Source organism: Platichthys flesus, chromosome 18 (assembly GCF_949316205.1).
Source record: "Platichthys flesus chromosome 18, fPlaFle2.1, whole genome shotgun sequence".
NCBI lineage: Eukaryota > Metazoa > Chordata > Actinopteri > Pleuronectiformes > Pleuronectidae > Platichthys > Platichthys flesus.
The window spans coordinates 14,977,550-15,000,384 of NC_084962.1; the positions used below are offsets into that span (position 1 = coordinate 14,977,550).

The following is a 22,835-nucleotide window of genomic DNA, read 5'->3' on the forward strand; positions in this document are numbered from 1 at the left end:
TTAGGATAAATAAAATGGCAGATGAAATGATCCACAAGAAGAAGTTCTATCATAGAGGGCGGATGTTTGTCAATTAACCCAAATAAACCTTCTAGTTTATATTTAGTGATCGAATAAATTACATTGTTCCCATCAACTGGAACAAGGAGCAAGGTTCACTCAATCAAACCTCCGGCCTCCTGAACTTTTACTTTGAAGGTGAGCTGTCTCTCTGTCCTCTAAGTGTACTCGTGCAAGTTTAGCTTCTCAGGTTGACTTCCACTTCATGCACAAACCAGGTGAGGCCTCACTACTGCACGAATCCAAAACAAGAACAAATCCCTGTTTTTTTATGATTTTTGTGCCGACCCTGTCTTCTCAAAATAGAAAACCACAGCAGCCAAACATTCATGTAAACACTTTATTCATTCACTTCTCTTAGATCAAAGCCCCTTTATACCAACAGCAAATAAAACCATGACATTTTGGTACAATTAACAATAGCTGAGCAAAAAAATAAAAATAAAAAAGTACAGTGTATATAAATGTAATAGCAGTAATCACCAATACAGGTCAAAACATGAAAAAATACCCACTTCTGGAGTCCAGTCTGAGCGTGGCCTCATGTCCCACCCCTCTATGTCCAATCCCTTTTACAAAATGTACATATAGAGAAGCTGCACAACTAAAAATCTTTGTAAAATCAACTAAATCCGAGAGTAAGATAAAATCAACAAGGCAGAGTGTGTGGTGGCAGTCGGCCTTTTATGAAGGCATCAGAACACAGCCAAATAAATATTGAGGCGCCAGTTAAGAGGCCACTGGTGGACTGACAGAAAGTCTGGACATGTTGTCAGCAGGAAGCCCTTCCTCCTAACTCTGGTAGACACAGCAAACGTGGAGGCCGCTAACTGATCCCGAGGCAGTGAGTCCACTGAGGCAATATGGCACAGCTAGGAGAAAAGTCCAACTAGACCCACTCAGTCCATGGAGCGGCTTGCAGCAAATTGTCGTCTGTCGTCCCGTCCCCCCCGATGTCCGAGGCTGGAACTCAGGATACGTCTGTGGATTAGAACAAGAAATACACATCAAGATTACTATCAACGCATTTCTATGGAGGAAGTGGCTTTAACAAAAGGTGTCGCTGTGACTGTTACAGGAATGAGGTTTGGCCCAGTGCAATCTTTCCTCTCAGTAAAAGCACACTCAGTCCTCCTTGACCAGATCTCGGAGTATCTGGAGGAACCTAGACTATATTCAAGCAGATAGCGTGTATTGTTATATTCATCTGGACTTGAGTTTGGGCAAATACCCTAATACTTAATTTCCCAAGATTGTGAATCTCTTTGGCTCAATTCCCACTCTTTCTAATGTGCTATAAAAATGTATCTGACTCGACTATTGTCCTCGTGTACACAAGGGCAGCCAAGCAACACAAAGTACTCTCACTGGTGCACTTGTATTAATCAAAAGATGAAATAACATGAAGAACCATGTTCTCCCCCAACAGGGCTGATTAGGATTTGATTGTTTGGCAAAACAAAGTTGCAGTTTTTTCGAGAGATATTCTTTACTTATCACAAAATTGTATATTCCCCTTTGTTATTTTAACAGTTGCAATGAGGTTTAAAGTCTATCTGCCTCAGTCTGAGGGCGACATGGTGGAGCAGTAGTTATTGGGGCCCTTATGTGTGGAGTCTGCATCCTCTCCTTGCGCCTGTGTAGGTTTCTTCAGCGTACTCCAGTGTCCTCCCACAGTCCAAAGACATGCGGGTTACGTTACATTGCAACCTGTTTACTTCAATCCTACGTATTCGTCAGCCCGGCAGCAGACTGGCAGCTTATACCTCACCTCTTGTCTGAGGTCAGCTAGATCGGCTCCACTCAAAGGATCAGCCGTATAGATCATGGATGTCTCAGTACAACAATACACGTAAGTGGATTCAATATTTTTGGGATCAAGAGGATGCGGAGGAGGAACAGCTGGTCCTTAAAGTGACAACACTGAGATGTTGACTTTGCTATGGAGTTTTCCTACTTAGCATCCTTACTTGGGTTTCATGTCATTTATTGTATTTAATGCTTTTTAGCGACATCTTCGATAGCAAGCTACGGTCGGCTCTGGAAAAAATATGAACACTAGAGACGTGCATACGAGACCTTTAAAGAGCAACAAGTGTTTGAAAACAGTAGATGTACTCACAGCTCGCTGGCTGTTCCCCAAATCTTCTCATCAGTTGGTCATGTGTAAATTTAACGAAGGCATCATATTGCTCTGTTGGGAGGAAAACATTTATTGGCATAAATTGTGGATTAATCAACGCAAATATGATTCTGTAACCTGTCTAAAAACCAACTCGTACCTGCGAGCTTTGTCGTCAGTAACTCGTCAAACTCCTCGCGGACTTTGTCCTCTCGCTCTTTCAGTAGTCTTTCACAGATCATTCCAACCTGTCTGAGGGAAAACAAGGGCTGCTCTTTCCTGTTGGGAGACGAGGCACCCGAGGACGTACCTGCCAGGAGAACCAAGATCCAACAGTCAATTATTCAAAACCATGCAACTGCTGTCAGTCTCTAAACATACCCAAGCGGGTTTGGAAGAATGCTTACGGTCAAAAGATATGTATCATACATATGTGTTTTTCATTTAAGAGCCCTTGTGTGCTGGCAATTTTAACAGAATGAGATAAATTGATGTTCAACCTGTTTTTTTCTTTTAACCCTACACACACGAACGTCAGTTTTGGTTAATAAATGAATCTCAAAGTCTGCCTAGATTGGCTTTACAATATGCCAAACCTAAAACACATACTCTGGAGAATAACCAGCGAATATCTGGATCCATCAACCCTCCTGTGAAGAGCTTCCTCCACCTTTGTTTTATTTAGAAAGTGGGATAAAGAAACAATCACATAAAAGAAAGTGAAATTTAAAAAGGGAGGAGTAGTTGTTCCTCCTCTTCCTCCGTGTGGGAGGCTGGCTAAAGCCCCGGAAATTCCCATGCTCACATGAAAGAAAGAAAACATCTCAACTTTTATGTTTCAGAATGGACGGACGTCAGTGAACTCAACCAGTTGGTCGCAATATCTCAGTGATTTTGTGAGCTACTATGTGATATAACTGGTTTTAATGACTACATTCTTGAAGTTTGTGGTTAAGAATGTCTATTTTACAAAATGGCTGACAACTGTTTACATGACCCTTCGAATAGTAAACCTGAATACGATGTGACTACCTGGTAGTGCCGATCCACTGTGGAGGCTGTGCGCGTCCAGAGGACAGCAGCCGTCCACCTGCTGCTGGAAAGCACTGTCGAGGTGTCGCCGCTTCTGCAGCCGCTTGTACTCCTGCTTGATGTTGTGTAGAATTTGCTCTGAAACAAAGAAATGCATCCGTTCCGTTAGATAAAGTGACACCGAGGACGCTACACACGTACCGAGACAAAGACGAGGCACAATCCACTGTTATATAACTGATGCAGCCAGGAACATCAGGACTTGGGACATTTAAAAGAGACGTCCCATTCAGAGAGGATCAAACTCTGGAAGATCCACTCATGACTTTCAACAGCAACGCAGTTGTATAGGTAACCTATGACTTGTATGATTAATTTATATAAAACCCACTGTACACTAGCATTAGGGTCAAAGCACTTCAGCACAGAACAACATCAATAATCTATGTAATTTACACCAATAACTATATAGCAAAAGTTCCACATAGATATTGATAGATTGCATTTGAACCATGAGGAGATAAACATGGTGGATCCATCTCAGGTTTGTATTAAATAGTTTTGTTTATCGAGTGATCTCTGGTTCAACTAAAGAGTTTAAACCAAAACCAGTCCCAAGCAAAACCTTCGTTAAACTTAAGACATTCGCACATTTAACAAGAGTGTTGTCTCTACAAAGACTAACATGACTGTTTACGGTATATTGTCCAGTCTCAGTTCATAAACTGTGCTACAGTCAATGCCGAATTCACAACGGGTCTACAGAGATGCACATTACAAAGTTTATTACGCGTTTATAGACAAAGAACATTAACACCAGCAGCGTTTATCTAACTTTGACAGTTTTGAGAGTGGAGTTCGGTTGGATCCACACGACACCGACATGCTAACCCTGCGATGCTAGCGAGCAAACGTTTAGAGGGGGTTTAAATGTGATGAATCGGTTACTGGAGCCGACACGTTGATTTAAAAAGTGGATCTTCTACCTGTGGTGAGTCTGGACGACACCTCTCCGAACGGCGAGGGCTCCATCCGGAGGTACTTCTGCGGCGAGGACACCGGAGACATGCCCGGGGCGCATCGCCTCCTCTTCGGGGAAGCCGGGTTCATGAGCGGGTCGAAGTCCAGGCTCCTCTTCAGCGTCGCTCCGCACGCCATCACAACAAAACACACGAGCAAAGAGCTACACGACAACAAAAAAAACACACAAAAAGGCTGCACTCTTCTGTTGTCTTGTCACTTCGCCACCAGGGCCACGGTCTGTTCTGCTAGTGCTAGCCGTCGGTAGCTATCAGCGGTTCCGGGGTGTCGACAGGAAAACAGACTTTTAATCGTCTCTTCGTGTCTTGAGCTGATCGATGTCCCCGAATTCAAGTTGCTGGATAAACGTGAACTCAAACTGGATGAAGAGGTTCAGGTTAAACGTTGTAGTTACTCTGATGATCGTAGATTTACCGGCACTGCCTCAACGAACCAGAAGCTACGGTTGAGGCTTCGCTTTTATCACCTTCCAGTTTGGACTGTTGTGAGCATGCGCGAGAAACACGTCTCCTGCTGGTACTTGTAGTTTTGGCCCACGTTGGCGTCGGTTCTTTTTATCCGCTTGAAAACTACATTTCCCGGTAACCCAAGAAAAGCGTCATTTTTTTTTCAAATTTGTTTTGTTTGGAAAAACCCTCCAATAATCAATCACGACCAAGTTTCAATTTCACATCAAACTTCAACATTAAAGCAGTTTCTGTTTCACGATTATATCAAAACTATCCCAGTTTGGCCTGTGATCAGTTTCAAATTAATTTGCATTGGAATTAGAATTATAATCCCTGGAGAAGTTATTTAGTCTTTGGACTTTTAATATGAAGTCTAAGCAGTAATGTGGTTTATCATCAGAAATTGTGAATATGGTTTAATTCAGACATATTTTTGTTTGTTTCAGAAAACATCATTCTTCCTGATAATTAGACTGTATGTGGGTTTGTAAGATAAATACTTTGGGATATTCTTCTTCTTCTTCTTCTTCTTCTTCTTCTTCTTCTTCTTCTTCTTCTAATTCTTGATGATTGGAAGTTTCCTAATTTGTCAAAACTCCCTGTCTGGCCTGGAGTTTATGATTTGAAACAAGTTCACATAGTCTGGGTTACGCTTAAAGTCATGACTGAGACATTTCCCCTAAATCAGCAGATCTTCCTCGGTCACTCCTGTATACACACATGTTTCAACTGTGCAAACCTGAAGAATTGGTAATGTTACTAGTGAATACTTGTTCTAAAGCAAAGCTAAAATAAATTATATCCATGATGATAAACTCTGATAAACTGTATTTTTGTTTCCATAGCCTGAAAAGTCCACCTGGAAAGTTGACCAACACTATTGGACAATGTGAATGGTATTTTTAAGATAACTAATAAGTTGATGTCTTCAAAATACTTGTTTAGTTATATTTTTTTAATTTACCTTCACATAAAACCAATAAAAGTAGCAAGTGCTCATGAACTAGAGTTTAAACTGAGTATTGTTCAGTCATTCTAGTTTGAAAAAATAAACTAAATGCTTACAAAAAATGTGTTACCGATGTAATCTCTTTCGGCCCACCAATCAATTCATCAATTCCGCTCTGATCTCAAGCCAGAATGTTTATCCAGGAGTGATTTCCAGCTCTGATAGCAGCCTCTCACACATGGCACAGTAAACCTGGCTCACGACTCGTTCTGTTCTCGGGAGCATTTGGTGGGTAAATGGACAAAATCCTACTGACATCTGTGTGAACAGATGTTGCAATTTCCCGATTCCCTCTGAGCCACGAGATGAAAAGTTCCGAGCAGATGTGTCTATCAGAGGATGCTGCAGCAGCCAGTTACGTTGACTCTGTCACATTGGAGGTTACATGAAGCAATCACAGCAACAAAGCCAGAGAGGCCCTCTCTCAGTGGAGACTGCCAATGGTGACTGTTGGCGCTACCACCAGGGGGCAGTAAAACATCATATGTGGCCTCTGTCTGGCCATCGTTCAGGGTTCGACTGTTTCCTCTTGTTCCCCACCATTAAAACACAGTCAATCAAAACGACCGCAAGCGAAATGACAACCAGCTGTGACTTTATTCAAAAGTTTGATAACAGCAATACTAAAAACACTCGACTGATTGTGATTATTTTTAATTTTCATTATGCCAGCACTGTACAGAAGCCACTTTGACATTTTGATCTTCAATAATACGAAAGGCAGCAAAGCATACTGAGTAACAGCTGTCTGGATAACTTCACACCGAGATAAATGCCTACAGGACAATTGTGCTGTGAGAGATTTTGTTTTAGATTAACAACATAATACATCATCATATTAGAAATGAAAAGAAAGATCACATGTTCTTTTGTTAGGTCAGTAGTTGGTTTTTCCACACAGTGCCCACACAGACTTGCGCCCGGCCACTGGAATCACCCTTTGTGTCTTTGTTTGGATAAGAAACTCAACAGCAGACATGTTTTTTTTTAATTATTATTCAGAGTTACGTCAAAAGTACTTCACTAGGCCTGTGCATGGGCTGCTTTTGTTTTCATAAACGACGTCCCGCTGCAACAGTAGCACTAAAACAACCCACTGCAATGATCCAAAAGGCTCAGGGCTTGGAAACATATCACCAAGGTATCACGCACACACACACACACACACATACACATACAAACAAACACGTGTACACACATACACACACAAAGGCTGAATCCAGTAAAGTCCTTCATCTGATGGCAGCAGGAACCCCCTCGGCTTGTCCCAGTAGTGTCCAGCACACCGGGTCCGAGTTCGGTTTGAATGGTTGTGTTCAAGTTTTGGCCCAAAGCCTGCTGTCGGTGTCGCGTTGCCTGCGCCGCTGAACCAGTGGATTTGAACTCTTTTATTCTTGCAAGAAAAAACACTGTACAGTCGTTAGGTATACATTTGAACAGAGACACGTTACTCCAAAAGGTCTAACAGCTAGCGAGTAAAGGAATGGACAACAGGGACGATCGTCACTCTGCCACAGAAAAATGCCGCGTGAGATTTCACACAACTCCTAAGCTGTGAATTCTTTTACCTCCATCTCCTGTCAGTAGATTATATTTAGTGATGGTGGTAAATGCGTTTAAATTTTTTCGTATCTTGAGCATGAATCACCTCTCGAAATCTCTTTGCCACCCGTCGAGTGTTGTCAGAAGAAGTACAAAATGTTAACGACAATCTTTTTTTTTTTCTTCCACATTAGCACATAGGAATGTTTTTACTCAACATTGTACATCAAGCCTGTAGAAAGTCAAGGCCCAAGGATTTATCTTATTAATGGCGCGAGTCACGTGTTAAAGTCTAAACGACACAGAAAAACAGCTCTAATCAAAAATGTCAGTAGCCCCTTGTCCCATAAATGAAGATGTGTTGTTTTTCAAAACCTGGATTCACAGTACAAAAATATAATATGCCTCCACTTACTGGACATCATGAAGTCTTATGGTAAACGGCAGACTCATGATAGTCTTTTAGAATCCTGTCAAACTGTCCTTTCTGTGACCTTGCAATACCATTTGGCACTTTGGCACACTATGTACTCACTCACAAACATAATAATGCAACCACTAAAGCGTCTATGTGAGGATGTAAATCAATACTTTCAGGAGAGGATCTTTTGTCTTTCTCTGGAACATCTAACTTCTGCATCCTAGTGTTGGATGACATTGTTCGGGGAGGATGAAATTTACACACGTCTCCCCAGTGATGACCAATTAGACAGCTTCTGCAGAGGTTTCAGTCGACACAGAGATTGTTACTTTGGCTATTTTCACAGTGGTCTTCACGCAGCTCTCTGCAGCCCTGTTGGCCGAAATGTTGGCGTGTCTGTTCTGGTAGTCGGACTCCAGGCTGTTGTCCAGCTGCTGGGAGCTCCCCCTGCAGGCTTGGCAGGAGGTGAGGAAGGCATGCCGCATGTCCTTGCTCCTCAAGGCGTAGATGATTGGGTTGACGGTGGAGTTGAGCAGGCAGAGCATGCTGCAGAATGCAAATACTGTCTTGATGTCATTGCCCATACTCCAGAAGAGGTCGTAGACCATGATGGCGAGCACTGGGCCCCAACATATGACCAGCACCACCAAGATGAGCACCAGGGTCTTCGCCAGACGGATGTCCATGCGTGTCTGCTCAGGGCGCATGGTCTGCACTTTAGTCCCGTCTGCTGAGTAAACAACGAGGCTCTTCTGGGAGGTTCGGCTTAGCATGCGCACAGCGTGGTGGTGCGCTTTCCACAGGATGTACATGTAGGCGTAGATGATGAAAAGAACCAGCACACTGGTCACACCGATCCAGAACATCAGGTAGTTCTTATCAATAAGAGGGAATAACTCTGAGCAAACCGAATTGAGACGTTTACAGTTCCAGCCCAGCAGAGGTAGCACAGCGATGACAATGGAGATAGTCCACATCACACAGAAGGCTATGACAGCCTTGGTCCGGGTCACGATGCGCCTGTAGGAGAGAGGCCGGTGTATAGAGATGTAGCGGTCAATGGCCGTGAGGAAAAGGCTGCCCACGGACGCCGTGAACGATGCCGTGACCCCGCCCAACTTGAAGAGAAAAACATTGGGGCTGTCCTTCCGGTGGAAAACATGGAAGTCCAGAAAGCTGTAGACAAAGATGACACTGCCCAGCAGGTCAGCCACTGCCAGGCTGCCAATGAAGTGGTAGGATGGGCGGCAGCGGAGGGTGCGGGACTGCAGGATGACGCAGAGCACCACCAGGTTCTCCAGCACCGTGAAGGTACCCAGAGTCAGAGACATCACAGCCACAGCCAGCTGCTGACTGGGAGTCAGGATCATGAAACACTCCATGTCCATAAAGTTCTCCCCACATTGCATACTGCCAGTCTCATCTCTGCTCCTGTTGCCAAACAGGTCTGTGGCGTTGGTGGGGAAGAACGGGATGCCCTTGAGGATGAGCTCCTCGTCCGAAGGTACTTTGTCTGGGAAGGAGTTGCTGCGGAAAGCCGATAAGGGCTTCTGCAGAGAGAAGCCGCCCTTGAAGTCGACATCATTGGCGGGGTCGTCGTAGTTAGCGTCGTTGGAGCCGAGAAATTGTAAACCAGATGTGATAGTCCGGAAGGTGGTGTCAGCCACACCATCCAGCACAGACTTCATGGCTGTGTCTGAGAGTAACACTGCAGTGGAAAACCTACAAATTAGTGAGAGACATTTCAGAGCTTTCTTTCAATCTGAAAATGCTCATATTTAAACAAACAAAAAAAAAAAAAATCCCACACACAGATCTCAAGATATTATTGGTTAGTAAATATTTGCAGATGTACCGTATCTAAGGATCTACCTCGAACGTGAAATGCCATTGCAAACATTAAGAAATGCAAAATTCCCTATTGACAGTTTGTAAAATGTTCATGGATTGGACATGAACAACATCTGCTCTTCAGGAGTCAGGGAGCTCACAAATACTTTATTCCGCTCCCTCTGCCTTTCAACACATGAAAATCTTCATCGCTGAGCTTTTAAAAGCGTAAAAAAAAAAAACATAAATCTGAGATTGACAATAAACAAATAAACACCTGTATTGACTGGAAAACCGATGCAAAGGGAATCTAAAGGCTAATTTATTCTGTAATAGAAGATATATTAAAACGATAAAATGCTGGAATTAAAATGATCATATTTCTGTCACAGTAAAGAGATAGATGCAATGTATAGATGCAAATGGGCAGTTATTATACATGACTGTATCTATAACAAGAAGCAGAAATCCGCATATTAAAAAGGAAGACAACACTTTCATGCTGGGACAAACAACACGGAGGTGAAAACACAAACATAAACACATAAAAAAACCTCGATTAAATATTTTAAAAAGGGAAAAAAAGTGTTTCTTTACCTTACATAATTTTCCCAAGTGCGCAGAATCGCCCTTTATCGCCGCGCGTTAATCCAAGTCAGAAGCGCATCATGGAACCAGCACAGATCTTATTCGAAAGCAGCGGACTTGTGTTAAAATGAAAGCAGTGCGTTCATAACGAGTGGTTTTCTATATTTCAGGTTCTGTTTGGAACACAAGTTTTTCAAATGTCTGCAGACGCGTCCCGGTGTTGGAGCGCGCTCCTGCTCCGTGGCTCCGGTCGGATGCTGCTGCTGCTGCTGCTCCACACTCTCTCCAGCCTCTGTCTCCGTGTTTTCACACTTATGAAGCTTCGCCCCCTTCAAGCCCCGTCACGTGTCTCCATGAAGCTTCATCTTCACCCAACCCTCGGGGCTGTCAAGTGCATAGGAACAAGGCAGACAACAGAGGTGGTGCTGATGCTGGTGGTGGTGGTGGTTGTGGTGGTGGAGGCTTAGAATAAAGGATTCTGATTTGAATTCCCAAAGCTGCTCTTTGTTGGATGCGCTCAGACAAAGATGAAGCACGATGCACGAGAATAAGATTGAAGAGCAGCTGAGAATAACCACCTCAGATACTCATGAGGAACTCCCCCTTTTCTATAATTTTGCTGGAACCAAAAAGCTGCGTTTCTTTCAAATAAAAAGCCTCCACGTGAACTTCTAATGCTTTTCAGAGGTCACAGACTCAATCCACTGTCAGTGCATGTGTGTTTATCGTGTGGATCACTAGACAGAATTGAAAATCTCCCAACCACCTCATGGTTTTGATGCAGCAACCCTTCAACCTCGCCATCTTTTTTTTACCTTTCAAGCTTTTTTCTCCCTCCTGATATTTTCTGATCCAAACTAAAGCAGCTGAGTGAATGTGAGTCAGTGGTTATATTTGGAAAGAACTGTGAAAGAAGAGAAGGTTTAAAAAATCATTTGCATACTTAAAAATAAAACTCAGACAATACTGAGAGATGATAAGACACAAGAAAAAGATTGATACGCATTTAATTCTTCTTCTTCTTCTTCTTCTTCTTCTTCTTCTTCTTCTTCTTCTTCTTCTTCTTCTTCTTCTTCTTCTTCTTCTTCTTCTTCTTCTTCTTCTTCACTCAGACTTCAGGATAAGCCTGTTAGTTATCAGCACATCCAGCCAGGCCACCAAATTAACAAGTCCGATTCTGCCTCAATGAAAACAGATTCAACCCACTGATCATGAATGCTCTAATTTCCATGTACTCATCCAGCCACATCCGAGCAAACGTTTTAGTGATGTGTGTTGTTTTCTATTTGTCTCTCTGTCTAACACAAGGGCAGAATCGGTGCCGGCCAAGGAGGCAGCGGCTGAGTGGTGTCATTGTTGTGAAGATAAATCCGAACAGAGGCGTTAATATGATTGTTTGCCTCGGCAGAGAGATCATGAAAACCTTGTGCTGCTGAATTTGAGGCCACGGGCTCTGTCACTCATGCACGTCAACGTCCACATGAAAAAACGCTCCATGTCAAGAAAATGAGGAGACATTTATAGTTAAAAATGACAAGAATATGAGAAAGGAGGAGTTTCAAGTTCATTTTGACTTGAGGCTCAAATTGACAGCTGGCAGGTTGTCAGTGTAAGCAGCTGACTTACTTGTAAATCCTCCTCAAGCTGATTCTTATTCATCTTTATTCAAACCGTGTAAGGAGGTATTATTTCCAGTCGTGATCTGCCGGAGTAGATAAAGAAAAAAAGGCAGCGATGAGAGTGATCTAAAATAAAAAGCTGTCTCCCTCTCCTGTTGATAACTGATTAGCTCCGGCAGATAAATATCTTGTTCTGTGAAACATCAAAAAGGCGAGAGGAGAAAAAAAAACCTGCGGCTGGCTTCCTTTGCTCAGGGTTTCTTGGATTACACAGAAACTGGGAGTAATGATCTCCCAATCACCAGCTTGCCTCGTAAACCCTGGAAGGGAAACATCACCTGCAAACGCACTTTCACTGTTCGAGCATCAGTCTGTGATGTCCCTGTGCATTCTGGGAGTTGTGCTTTGATCATGCGGCGTATAGTTCACGTTTTCATTGTCAGCTTCGACATCCCCGTCAATTTCTGTGTTCTGTTCCCTCCAGTTCTAAGAATATCTGCTGACGGGGTGGGAGTTAGGAGTTGTTAACTTTATAGGCATGTACATGTGGTCTGTGTGATATAAGCCAGTGTTTCTATGATTGTGTAGCTGCAATTTATTCCCCGAGGAAACCCATATCTCTACTCCCTCTGTTATGAATTATCTGTGTAGGCCTATTATCTGTCAGTGTACAGAAAATTAGAGGAAATAGCCTATTTAAAATTAATTTGGTTAGGAGACAAAAATAAAAGCCACTGCTCTGTACAATGTGGTTAGCCAAATGCTAATATCAACAAGTCAACATGTCCCGAGTGACAATGCTATCTTGTTGTTGTTTAGCGGGTTCACCATCAGAGTTTGCCATATTAGCATGCTAACATTTGGGAACCAATTATCCAAAAATCGGGCAATCCATCTAATAGCTCTTGAGATATTCATTAGATTTTAGATTTCTTTATTTATCCACACAATGGGGAAATTCACTTGTTACAGCAGTAATAGAAAAACAGAATTAAAGTAACAGTGTCGAAGCACTGTAAAAAAAAAAAGAAAAAAGAAAGAGATCACAAAATGTACACTTCTAAAACTACACATAATAAGAGTAAAGTGGCGGATTACCTGACCAATATTGCGATTCTTAAACAGGATTTTTGTGAGAGTTACAAAATGTAATAATGTCTCTTTTATTTATATTATTTGACAGCATGCTGAAATGTGCAAGGTCTCCGTATATCAACATGAACAGCAGTTTCTTCAGAATGCACGATTAAGTATTCACATCCATTTGATTGACAGCTCGCAGCAGCTCAGTGTGTCTCTGTCAGATGAATGTTCCTGCATCCTGTCGCCCGTGTGCAGAATAAATGATTATGTTTTTACACCTGCTTATATGTTTGCTGCACCTCTAAATAGAACATGCATCTGCCGTAACCCAGTTGCAAGCTTTGTAAGAAGCATCAATCTTAACCTAAAAATAAAAAGACCTGCCACAGCTATTACCAAATGTTCCAGTTAGAGATGTCTAACATATCGTTCTGCTCCCAGCAACTCTGTAATATCCACCAGAAGGAGCCGTTAGACATCGGGCTGGTTTTGCCAAAACTGACTGTTGTACTGTGACAGTCTTTTCTGACTTGGTTGGCATGCTGACCTGTGACTGAGCGATGAGTGACGGCTGAAAGCAAAGCTCTGCGCGGCCATCTGTGTTTCAGTTGTGGTACAAGACATTTTGTCCTCCAGTGACTCACTTTGAGTCCACGGATCTGAGAGAAGAGAGCTCAGGGGAAGAGAAGCTGCAGGAGAGGAAAGAAGTCTTATCAATTCTAGTTTGACTTAAGTGTTTGTCCCCTGAGTGAACTGTCCGGGGACCTTTTGTGTATGTCTGTCGTCTACATGTGCGGTAATGAGGTGATTTATACAGTGTTACAAGCTGTTTATCTGGGACAGATTAATGTCCATGTTAATTGGTTATGCATTGTTAATGAAAATTATGACAAAGTTTAACCCACCCAATCACATGGACTTTCCTGGACTAGAGCAGAGGCCCAATTGGTAGGAACAGTGTTAAAGGTAGAGTTAAGCTATGAAAGCTCAACCTGGAGACTAGGTTTAGGTAAAATAGAGAATACTCAAGATAAATGTATCATTTGGATTCTAGATCAAACGTTGGGGGGGGGGGGGGGGGGCAATGAAAGGCTATGCCAGTGAAAGATAGAGCACCTTCTATCTTCAATCAAATCAGAGCACATCTCTACATCAGATTCATTATTGTGGAAACTGCTAGATTAAATGGAATCTGCCAGAAAAAATTCAACTACAGTGATATTTAAAATGGACACCGTGCAGACTCAGAGCTGGAAACAAAGGGCAGCCTCATCAAAACAGCAGGGGTGAGGATCTGTAATGACTTTAAATGGCTGAATGTGGCTGTGAGGAGGGGGAGGTTGATCTGGGATCCCACAGATGACATGCTGCCGTGACTGGCTGGATCCTGCATGCTATCCCTGCTTGAGGGGGAAAGCAGCTTTTTAAAATTGGGCAAAGGAGAGTAAATTAGCCAAATCTACCTCATATTGATCACACCCATGGGGAGATGGTTTTTCAAATGGCTCCCATTTGTGATTTTTGGATGATATCCTCTTCCATGGCAGGGATCCTGGAGAGTGCAGGCTTGAAGCTTAATGATAGACAGTGTTGGCTGTGCAAAGAAAAAATTATAGTTGAGTTACCTACGTAACGGCAAAGACAGAGATGACTTCCATTTGGGCCTGTGAGGCACTTACCTAATGTATATGGTCTAGACATCTTCATAGTTCACAGACACCACAAACCGCCAGTTCCCCCGATTAACAACAGAGACCTGGACACAGGTCCCTGGTGTGCTGGTGCCTGCTCATGCGTCTGATGAGATACAGCCCCACTGCAGAGCATGTGCCAGGAAAAACACTGGCCGCAGCAACACCCTATATGCAACGCCATTACCGGTGATGCTGCGTCTGAGGATGCAGCCCCCCCCCAGCGCAGCCTCTGCTAAACCCCCACGGTGGAACAGATTAAACAGCATCGCGCACGGACTAGGAGCTGCAGGTGGCGATCCAGAGTGTGTGAGCAGCGTTCCAGTTCAAGTGACAGCATACCCCCCCCCCCCCGATGGTGTAAGAAACCCGTCAACCTCAAATAGACATCGGCTTCGCACCATATCCCACACAGCAGGAGAGGTGGCGTCCTCCACTGGGTGCAATGGTCCGGGCTGGGGACTGAGATCCAAGAGCTGGTGACAGGGACCTGAGCGAGCTCACGTGAGAATACAGAAGGAGAGTCCCCCCCGTGGATGAGCATGTTAATGAGCATTCTAACATACACTTCTACACAATGAAGAAGAGGAGCCATGGACGTAGAAGACAGCAAAGAATGAACACACTTCTACAATCCTGGAGGAGAAGCAGATAGGGACTCACTCAGGACTCGTCTGAAATCTTGTCTCTTTCCTGCAGGTTGTTATTCCGCACTCAAGGCTTTTTTCAAGGAGGCAGCTCTAGCCGACAGAATCAAAGCCAGAAAGTCTCTAATGCACCACTAACAACCCAATCAATGAGAGGTCAACTCAGGTTGAACACACAGGATTCTGGAACTCACCTCAGCTTTGTTTCCCTCTGGTATTCCCCTGATCTGACTCTTGAAACCTCCGCTCCCCCTTTGGCAACACGAGAGTTTAGTTGCTTTTGCTTTTTCTAAATAGGACAAAGTGATTAAGGTTCTCATATGGCCAAACGTCTGAGTCAGGCGTCATGAGCTGTAAGCAGATACTTTGGTCTTCTTCTGCCAGAACGCACAAGCTCATCTTTCACATGTGGCACTTTCCCATGGTTCCGAGAAAAACTGTAAAGACAAATGACCCATTGTCTGCCGGCTCCATAAATGAACACAACAACGCCGTAAAGTCTGTGTGTTAATGTCACAGAGCTGCACCAACGCTCCATCACAAGGGATTCCACTGCTACAACGCACTATGCTGAGCTTTTGCTCAATTATATCAAACAACGGACAAACCTCAGCAATTATGATGCATAGAATCGATGAGCTTCAATCTCACCTGCGTCGATTGTGACCACAGAGGAGGCTTTAGAGTCCTGAGTCAAATTATTTTGTGGGAAACGAGGTCTCCATTGTCGCCGCTTCCTCCCTGAAAGCCGCTGTAATTTCAGACGGACACCAGATATTGAAGTGGTGTCTGGGTCTGCTCATGATTTTATAGATTTGATATTTTGGCTCTTTTATCGCATCAAAAAGCTAGAATATAATTGAAAGGTTTGCTGTGCGGCTGAAAGGAAAGTATTTAAACTTTAAATTTTAAATGTTTTCCAAGGGGCAGGTGGATCAGTAGCAACTCCTGTATTACTTCATGCACATGTTTCTTTCAGTAAGTCTGGGTGGATTTGATAAATTGCCAACGACAGCTCTGCAATGCACTGATACAATCCTAATGAGTATTTGCAGTATACACTAAAATCATCCTGTCTGGAGACAATGCATATTTTTAAGCATAAATGTACCCAACATTTAGTTGGAAGTGGTTAAACAATATTTATGTTTATAATATATGCCCAGAAATATACAGTAAGTATATATATATATGTACAGTATTAAGGTTCAATGTGTCCTATTTGTCAGTTTATGCAGTGTTTAATTATATAGTGCATTTTTCATTCTTCATAAAGTAATAAGTCAAAGTGGAAGAGAAGTATTATGGAAGTGAAATAGGAAATAAAATGCACTTCAAGCAGAAAAAAGGGCCAATCAGCATTTGTTTATCTCCCTGTTCCTGCTGAACTTAAACAAAATGGAAAGAAGTCAGGACGTCTCACATCAGTGAGCAGCGCCGCTCTCTGCTGCCGCGTGTACAGAGATGATATATCGTCCCCACACACATTTCATAAATCATAAGTCACGGCCACTAATGTGCACTTCAAGCATAACATCTCTAATCATAGAGAAAAGGCTCGAGCCTACTCTATCTTGTGGAAGGTCGTACATCCTGTAAAACTAATGAAAGAGGCACGTGAGCAAGGCATGAACATGGAAAAAGGTTTAATGTATTTTCACTGGCAGCTTTAAGGAGAACTGTTTATCTTGTAAGCTGTTCTTTAGAATTAAATGAACTGTTGGCAGTTTTTCAAAGTCTTGAAGAATTGTTCAACTATGATTATCTCAGACTAGAAACAGGGAAATCTACAAGCTTAATGTAAAAGTGATGTTTGCAAGATGGCCGTGTTCCTATCAGGAATATTCTTGGCTTCATTTCCTAATAGCCTTATTTAGTAGAGCTCCTCTGGAAATGTTGAAACTGTGGAAACTCGGTTCCTACTGGCGATTACGATCATGTGATGTGACCAAAAGCTCCAGGACATCGACTCGATGGCCCCGGAGGCGAGATCACTTTTGTCCACCTCTGTTTCCGGGTTAAGAAGAAACTTTGAAACTCAAACTTGTGCATTTTGTTTTATCAGAATATTGGAGCCTGCTCACTCAGAGTTCCCACTGAGAAAACTGTTTAATTTCTACCCTGAGTATTTGCTCTGCATTTGGAGATTGTAAACACAGATATTTACTTTCCGTTCATTATTTTTTGCAGAGTTTGTTTCTCCTGTTCCGTCTCGTTTTATCTGTTTGCAATATGAGACGTGAGCAACAAGCTATAAGTGCAGGCGTGATGGAGCAATGACACATATGTCGTCTCTGCCATTTATTTTGTGATATTTCGTCCTCCTGCCTTCACGGGACCATGATCCTCCCGGGGCACTACTAGGCCACTTTTGCGTTTCAGCTCGACACAGTTCAAATACGGATTAGATCCTCACCTCTGAGTCGGCCCTGTCACAGGACAGCTGGTGAGGACGCTTCCTGCTCCGAGGTGCTGACAGACTGGGAGCAGACTGGGAGCAGACCTCAGGGCAGACCCGGGTCATACTGGAGGAGGAGCCGGCTCGTTACATCTCACCAGTCGCAGCGTTACGTTAATGAGAATCGGAATTGTTCAGGAAGTTTCACGTTCAAGTGCAGCAGTTTAATCCGTGGATACACAGAGATACATGAATTCACCTTCAAACCTCAGCAGACATCCTGGGATCTTTGTCGTGTTGTAACAGTAACATTCAGGATATTTGGGTCTGACACACAACTGTTCCTCTCCTGCTGCAGTGGGATCTCTGTGCTGTGCATTCGCAGATGATAAATTACCCCTGAGACGCTCCTCAGGTCACGACAAGCTTTTAATGCCGAATGAATAAAGATAAAAAAAACAAATATGTTCAGCTCTTCCTCCCGAGGTATCAACACGTGATCTTAATATTTGAAGCAATAACATTTGCTGATAACATCTCCACCGAGAGGTTTTATTTTGAAGCTATAAAAGTGATTTAATCAAGTTTTATTTCCACTTATAATGTTTGTTTGGGAGAATATCACAGGGGCAAACTGAAAATGTATTCAATTGGGAGAATTGAACTGAAAATGCATTAGCAGCTTAAATCACTTATTGGCTTCAGACAATTTACAATGTAGTTTAAGTTAAAATCTAAGTGCGATATCGTGATACTACGATGAAATTAAAAATAAATAAATACAATTATGAACAAGACAGATACAAGAAATTGGAAGAAAAAAGGTTGGGTTCTTGCGTTTAGGCTCAACCGAGAAAAGTCCTGCTGAAGAGTGTAGCTTATAATAATTAAAGATGTTTTTCATTACTGCTGATTAGGTCATGAATATTTAATTTTGTAATGAAATGCGTTTTGATATAAGATTGGAAACAAAGCTTTGAGGGTCTTTAAAAGAAAATCAGGGAAAATACACAAAAAAAACTTTCAGGCCTTTAGGGCAAAACACAAAGAAAAGATTAAACACAATTTTCTGTTGTCAACTCTGTCCATTTGTTCTTGACATTCAGGCGACTGATTTCAAAGAGATTGTGCAATTTGAATTTCAGGGAACTGAGCACATGTCTCTGCTGATGTCCACTCATCTTCCTACACAAGAGAACATTACACATGGACACATTGGAGGGACACCAGGTGAACTACAAACTCAAATGTTAAAAACCCTTCTTGCTCTGACGGGATTATCAGAAAAGAACTAAATGGAAAACAGGGTGATTGCGGGTAGGCAACAAAAAGAAGAATTCACAATTCACCGCATATTCCGAACAGCCGACCTGTGAATTCCGTCCAGATTATAAAACATGTTCTATTGTTTAAAACCTGAGGAGAATAAAGAGCTCCCAGTCTGACCCACTATGTGCTGGTACCTGGCTGCGTGTGAGGTGCAAACATCACGTCTCTCCACTGAGCTGGCACCCCCGCCTCAGATAGGCTGTCGGCATGACAACCAGCGAGGATGGAAATGACGAGTCACGTGACACGGCCGAGGCCGAGCGCAGACAAAGAGAATATCTGCGTTTTATTTTTTTTCTTCCTTTTTTTTCCACGAGAAAAAGACTTCACAACAGACGGCGTTACACCAACAAAAGAGGACCAATAACAAGATGTTCTGTGCCAATTATCCCAGGGACATCCAAGGGGGGGGGGGGGTTGCAGTGGGGGGGGGGGCCTCCTCTGTCGCACGGCAAGGCCAAAGTGTGGTGTATATTCCAGCCCGGCACATCGTGATCCCACTAGTGTTGGTGAGGCCGCTCGCCATCGCAGCGGAAACAGCTCCTGGAGGAAAGGTGAGGACGAGAGGACGAGAGGACGAGAGGACGAGAGAGAGACGTGAGAGAGACATGAGAGAGACATGAGTAAACACAGGGCCAAGCCTGGGAGTCATGGCAACTGAGTCCCTTGTAATGTTGGTGTTGCATTGCATGTTGCCGAGGAGCAGGGCCCCGGGACCCACATGGTCACGGAGATCTGGTCCCAGAGGGAGGGCTGAGGTTATTCCTACTAGACTGTCCTCCACCCGTCCCCCGAGAGCTCAGAGGACCCACAACCTTCTCTGAGACAGACCTGAAGCTGGAGAGATACAAGGGTCAGCTTCTCTTTATTCATTCTGGTTCCAATTAGCTTTGAGTCCTTGGAGGAAATCTGTTGTTAATTGAAATGTTTGTGTCAATTAACAACAACAGATTCCATTCGATCATGCTCCGTAAGATCCAATGGAGAACGAGGAGGGACGCTCTGTGGAGCTCCTACCTGAATCCAGTCGAGCTGCAGCAAACTGCACAAACTCATGGATGTTAGTTCCCTTAATCTTCAACAACATTAATCGCTTCAGTTGCTTTGGTGTTATTTCTTACAAACCAACAAACAAACAAACAAACAAACAAACAAATGGACAGTCATGGAAACAGAACCTCCTTGTTGGAGGTATGTGCTGTGCAGAGAGATGGAGAAGAACATTAGTGGGAAGTGCTGGTGTCTACTAACTGGGAAATGTGATACTATCAAAAATGCATTATGTTTATTCTTTCATACAATGAGATGCATTTTTGCTTCAATGCAGGAAACATATTTTCTAGTCAGGAATAAATTGTGTACGTGTGAATGTGTACATGTGTACATGTGTACTTGTGTGTACAGTGCAGGAGGAAACATGATGCAGTCTCAGAGGGTGGGAGGTGTTGTCTCTGAGTTTAGGTTGAGTGATGCAGGCGTCTGGTGGAGGCTGGTGTGGGATGACGGACGAGGATGTGACTGATGGACAAGCTGGAGGACGGGGTGACACACACACACACACACACACACACACACACACACACACACACGTTGTCATAACACAGTCCCTTTTTTCCTACTTCTCAAAAGAGAGGAGGAGAAGGAGAAGGAGGAGGAGGGAGGAAAAGGAGGAGGAGGAGGAGGAGGAGGAGTCTGACAGAGTTTGCAGAGCCGTGCCCTGAGCTGACAAGGGGCAGAGCAAGCTGAAGGGTGCTCATTTGTCAGGAAAGACACCGAGGAAGAAGGAAACACTGAGACGTTGGCGTGGCGTACATTTTAAGTTGGAGCTCTCAGGCGTCATGGTTCCTCCTTCTTACTTTTGTCCACACAGAAAGTTGCTGCCTTTGTTATGTGATGATCCAGGAGGTGAAGCTGGTTTGAGTCCCAACATGAGGACAGGCCCTTTAAACCCAGGAAATAAAGGTTTGTTATCTGCATCACAGAGGTTGTGATTTCATGTGTGTGTCTGTCTCTCTCTTGTTCGGCCTTAGTTCTCGTGAGGCAGGTCAAAGAATCGTCGAGACGCAGCTGAGGAGAAGTGAGAAAAGATCTGGGAGAAAAGTCCCAGAGACATTTTATTCTGCTGGAAAGAAAAGGCAACGAAACTCCCTCATATGGCTGAGGAGGAAGGAGCTGGAGGGAAGTGTCTCCACTGAGCAGATGCGTGGAAGAAAATACTTATTATGCACAAATGTCCAATATAGACACAGATTGATTTACTACTAACTTTACAAGCTCCAAATCTAATCAGCCTCCATTTGAGCCAATTGACACCTCATCACAAAGTCAGTGTCTGCAGTACAAGCTACATGTGGATAAGTCATAGGGTTTTATTTCTTAATTTCTAATATCACAAGAAAACAATGTCGTAATTCTACTTGACTGAAGTCGCAATATTTCGAGAGAGGAAGGTTTGATTTTTCTAGAAATGTAAAGTCACAATATTACAACAATAAAGTCAAAATATTAAGAGTTAACATTCTCAAGTTAGTAAATCGTAGTATTACCAAAATGAAGTCGTAGTATCAGGAGGAAAAAGTTGGGTTTTTACAAGAATAAAGTCAGAATTCTGTGTTTAAATGAGGAATGTGGAAAACCCTGTTAGTTCAAGATTCCTTATCCAGAAGGATTCGAACTCCAGCGAGCACCAGTTCTCCGAGTTGCTTACGAGTTCTGCTGTTTATTCTCGTAATATTAAGATTCATTTTTTTCCTTTAACTTGGACATAATACTCCATTGAACAGTGTTTGACAGGAACGTGAAAGGTTCAAATTGAGCTTTGGTCACAGTCCTCACAGGGAAAAAAACGAGTCGGATTAAAGGATTAAAAGAAGAACTCGTGGTTTGTTGAGTAGAAATGTTTGACTTTAAGACCGTGTGGCAGCCGGCGGCACAGGAGACGTCACACAGAGGAGATTCCACTGAATATCAACATATTCCTGGATGTGATTTAGTCAAGAAAGAGAATCTAAAAAGAAACTGAGCATGTTTGTGTGTGTGTGTGTGTGATTTGTCAGAACTTGATCTGCAGGAAGAGAGGAAGAAAGACTCAAAACAACAAAGTGTGTTTACGAGCTGTGTTATCTGGTCGTGTTCTGACTTTTGCACGTCTTCACTTAATGTTTATTTTTCCATTCCTTAAGTTCATGAAGTTAAAAGTACCAGCGTGTAAACATTGGTTAAAAGCTTGTTTTTTTAGAACCTGTTTGTTGTGTTTTTTTTTTTTTTTTTACAGTTTTATATACAAAGAAGGGATATACAAAGAAATCGAATATGAGTTCCTGCTGCTTCACAGGAACTATCTCCCTCTCTCCTTCCACCCTCGTCTTCTCGCTCAGTGCAGATCCTCGGGGGGGAGAGATGGTGTCAGGACCCGTCTAATCAACAAATCTCTCTCTGAGCTTCACCTCCCTGCGTTCCTCCACTTGACTTTCATCTGTCCTGGATACCTCCGGTGGAGCGGTGAGTCATCGGTGTGCGACCTCCTTTCCTCCATCACTCCTCCCAATTCCAATAAGCTACTCGATACATTCATAAGTGCTTTAAATAATGCATTTAGTAATTATTTTGTTTCTCCCTCAGACAGTCAGACGTCCTCACTTTTCAAGGTTCCTCAAGCTTATGTGTTTGTCTCTGTGCGCTTGTTTGCTAGCCAGTTTTTTTTGGTACTGAATTGATTTGGATGTGGTGGTTTAGAAAAGAACCCATTGCTCAGGATCCAGATCATGAGGCGGAGGCAGGATCTTTTAATAGGCTCTTCTTTCCAACCCACCCCACCCCTCCATGACTTTTTAATGGAAATTGGTCGAGTAGTTTTTGCATAATCCTGCGAAACACCTCCCGAACAAACACATGTAACAGAGTCATCTCACTGCAAACACTGTGGAAGTATGTGTAACTGTATATGCATATACATATATATATATATATCAAAT

General features: G+C 43.0%; 2 protein-coding genes across 4 annotated transcripts; both read right to left on the minus strand.

The window, feature by feature from the left end:
* Window positions 1-386: 386 nt before the first annotated feature.
* On the minus strand, window positions 387-4,743 carry LOC133973764 (akirin-2-like). Its single transcript, XM_062411810.1, has 5 exons — window positions 4,201-4,743; window positions 3,215-3,352; window positions 2,343-2,492; window positions 2,183-2,254; window positions 387-1,041 (listed from the first exon to the last, which is right to left on the minus strand). Exons 1-5 carry the CDS (start codon window positions 4,370-4,372, stop codon window positions 1,031-1,033), a joined length of 543 nt encoding a protein of 180 aa, XP_062267794.1. The 5' UTR covers window positions 4,373-4,743; the 3' UTR covers window positions 387-1,030.
* A 1,548-nt stretch (window positions 4,744-6,291) lies between these two features.
* On the minus strand, window positions 6,292-10,540 carry cnr1 (cannabinoid receptor 1). 3 transcript variants are annotated; one of them, XM_062410699.1, is made up of 2 exons: window positions 10,109-10,540; window positions 6,292-9,384 (listed from the first exon to the last, which is right to left on the minus strand). In XM_062410699.1, the coding sequence occupies exon 2, from the start codon at window positions 9,362-9,364 to the stop codon at window positions 7,961-7,963; it is 1,404 nt and encodes a 467-aa protein (XP_062266683.1). In that variant the 5' UTR covers window positions 9,365-9,384; window positions 10,109-10,540; the 3' UTR covers window positions 6,292-7,960. The 3 variants fall into 3 exon arrangements, with proteins under 3 accessions (XP_062266683.1, XP_062266681.1, XP_062266680.1); XM_062410697.1 differs by having other exon boundaries at window positions 6,292-9,398; window positions 10,104-10,540; XM_062410696.1 differs by having other exon boundaries at window positions 10,104-10,539.
* Window positions 10,541-22,835: the final 12,295 nt, after the last annotated feature.

Coding starts and splice junctions, on each gene's coding strand:
- LOC133973764 (XM_062411810.1), bottom strand. CDS start 4,372: ATGGCGTGCGGAGCGACGCTGAAGAGGAGCCTGGACTTCGACCCGCTC. Junction 2,493..3,214: donor CAGTGGATCGGCACTACCAG/GTAGTCACATCG, acceptor TTCTCCTGGCAG/GTACGTCCTCGGGTGCCTCG. Junction 2,255..2,342: donor ACTGACGACAAAGCTCGCAG/GTACGAGTTGGT, acceptor TCCTCCCAACAG/AGCAATATGATGCCTTCGTT.
- cnr1 (XM_062410699.1), bottom strand. CDS start 9,364: ATGAAGTCTGTGCTGGATGGTGTGGCTGACACCACCTTCCGGACTATC.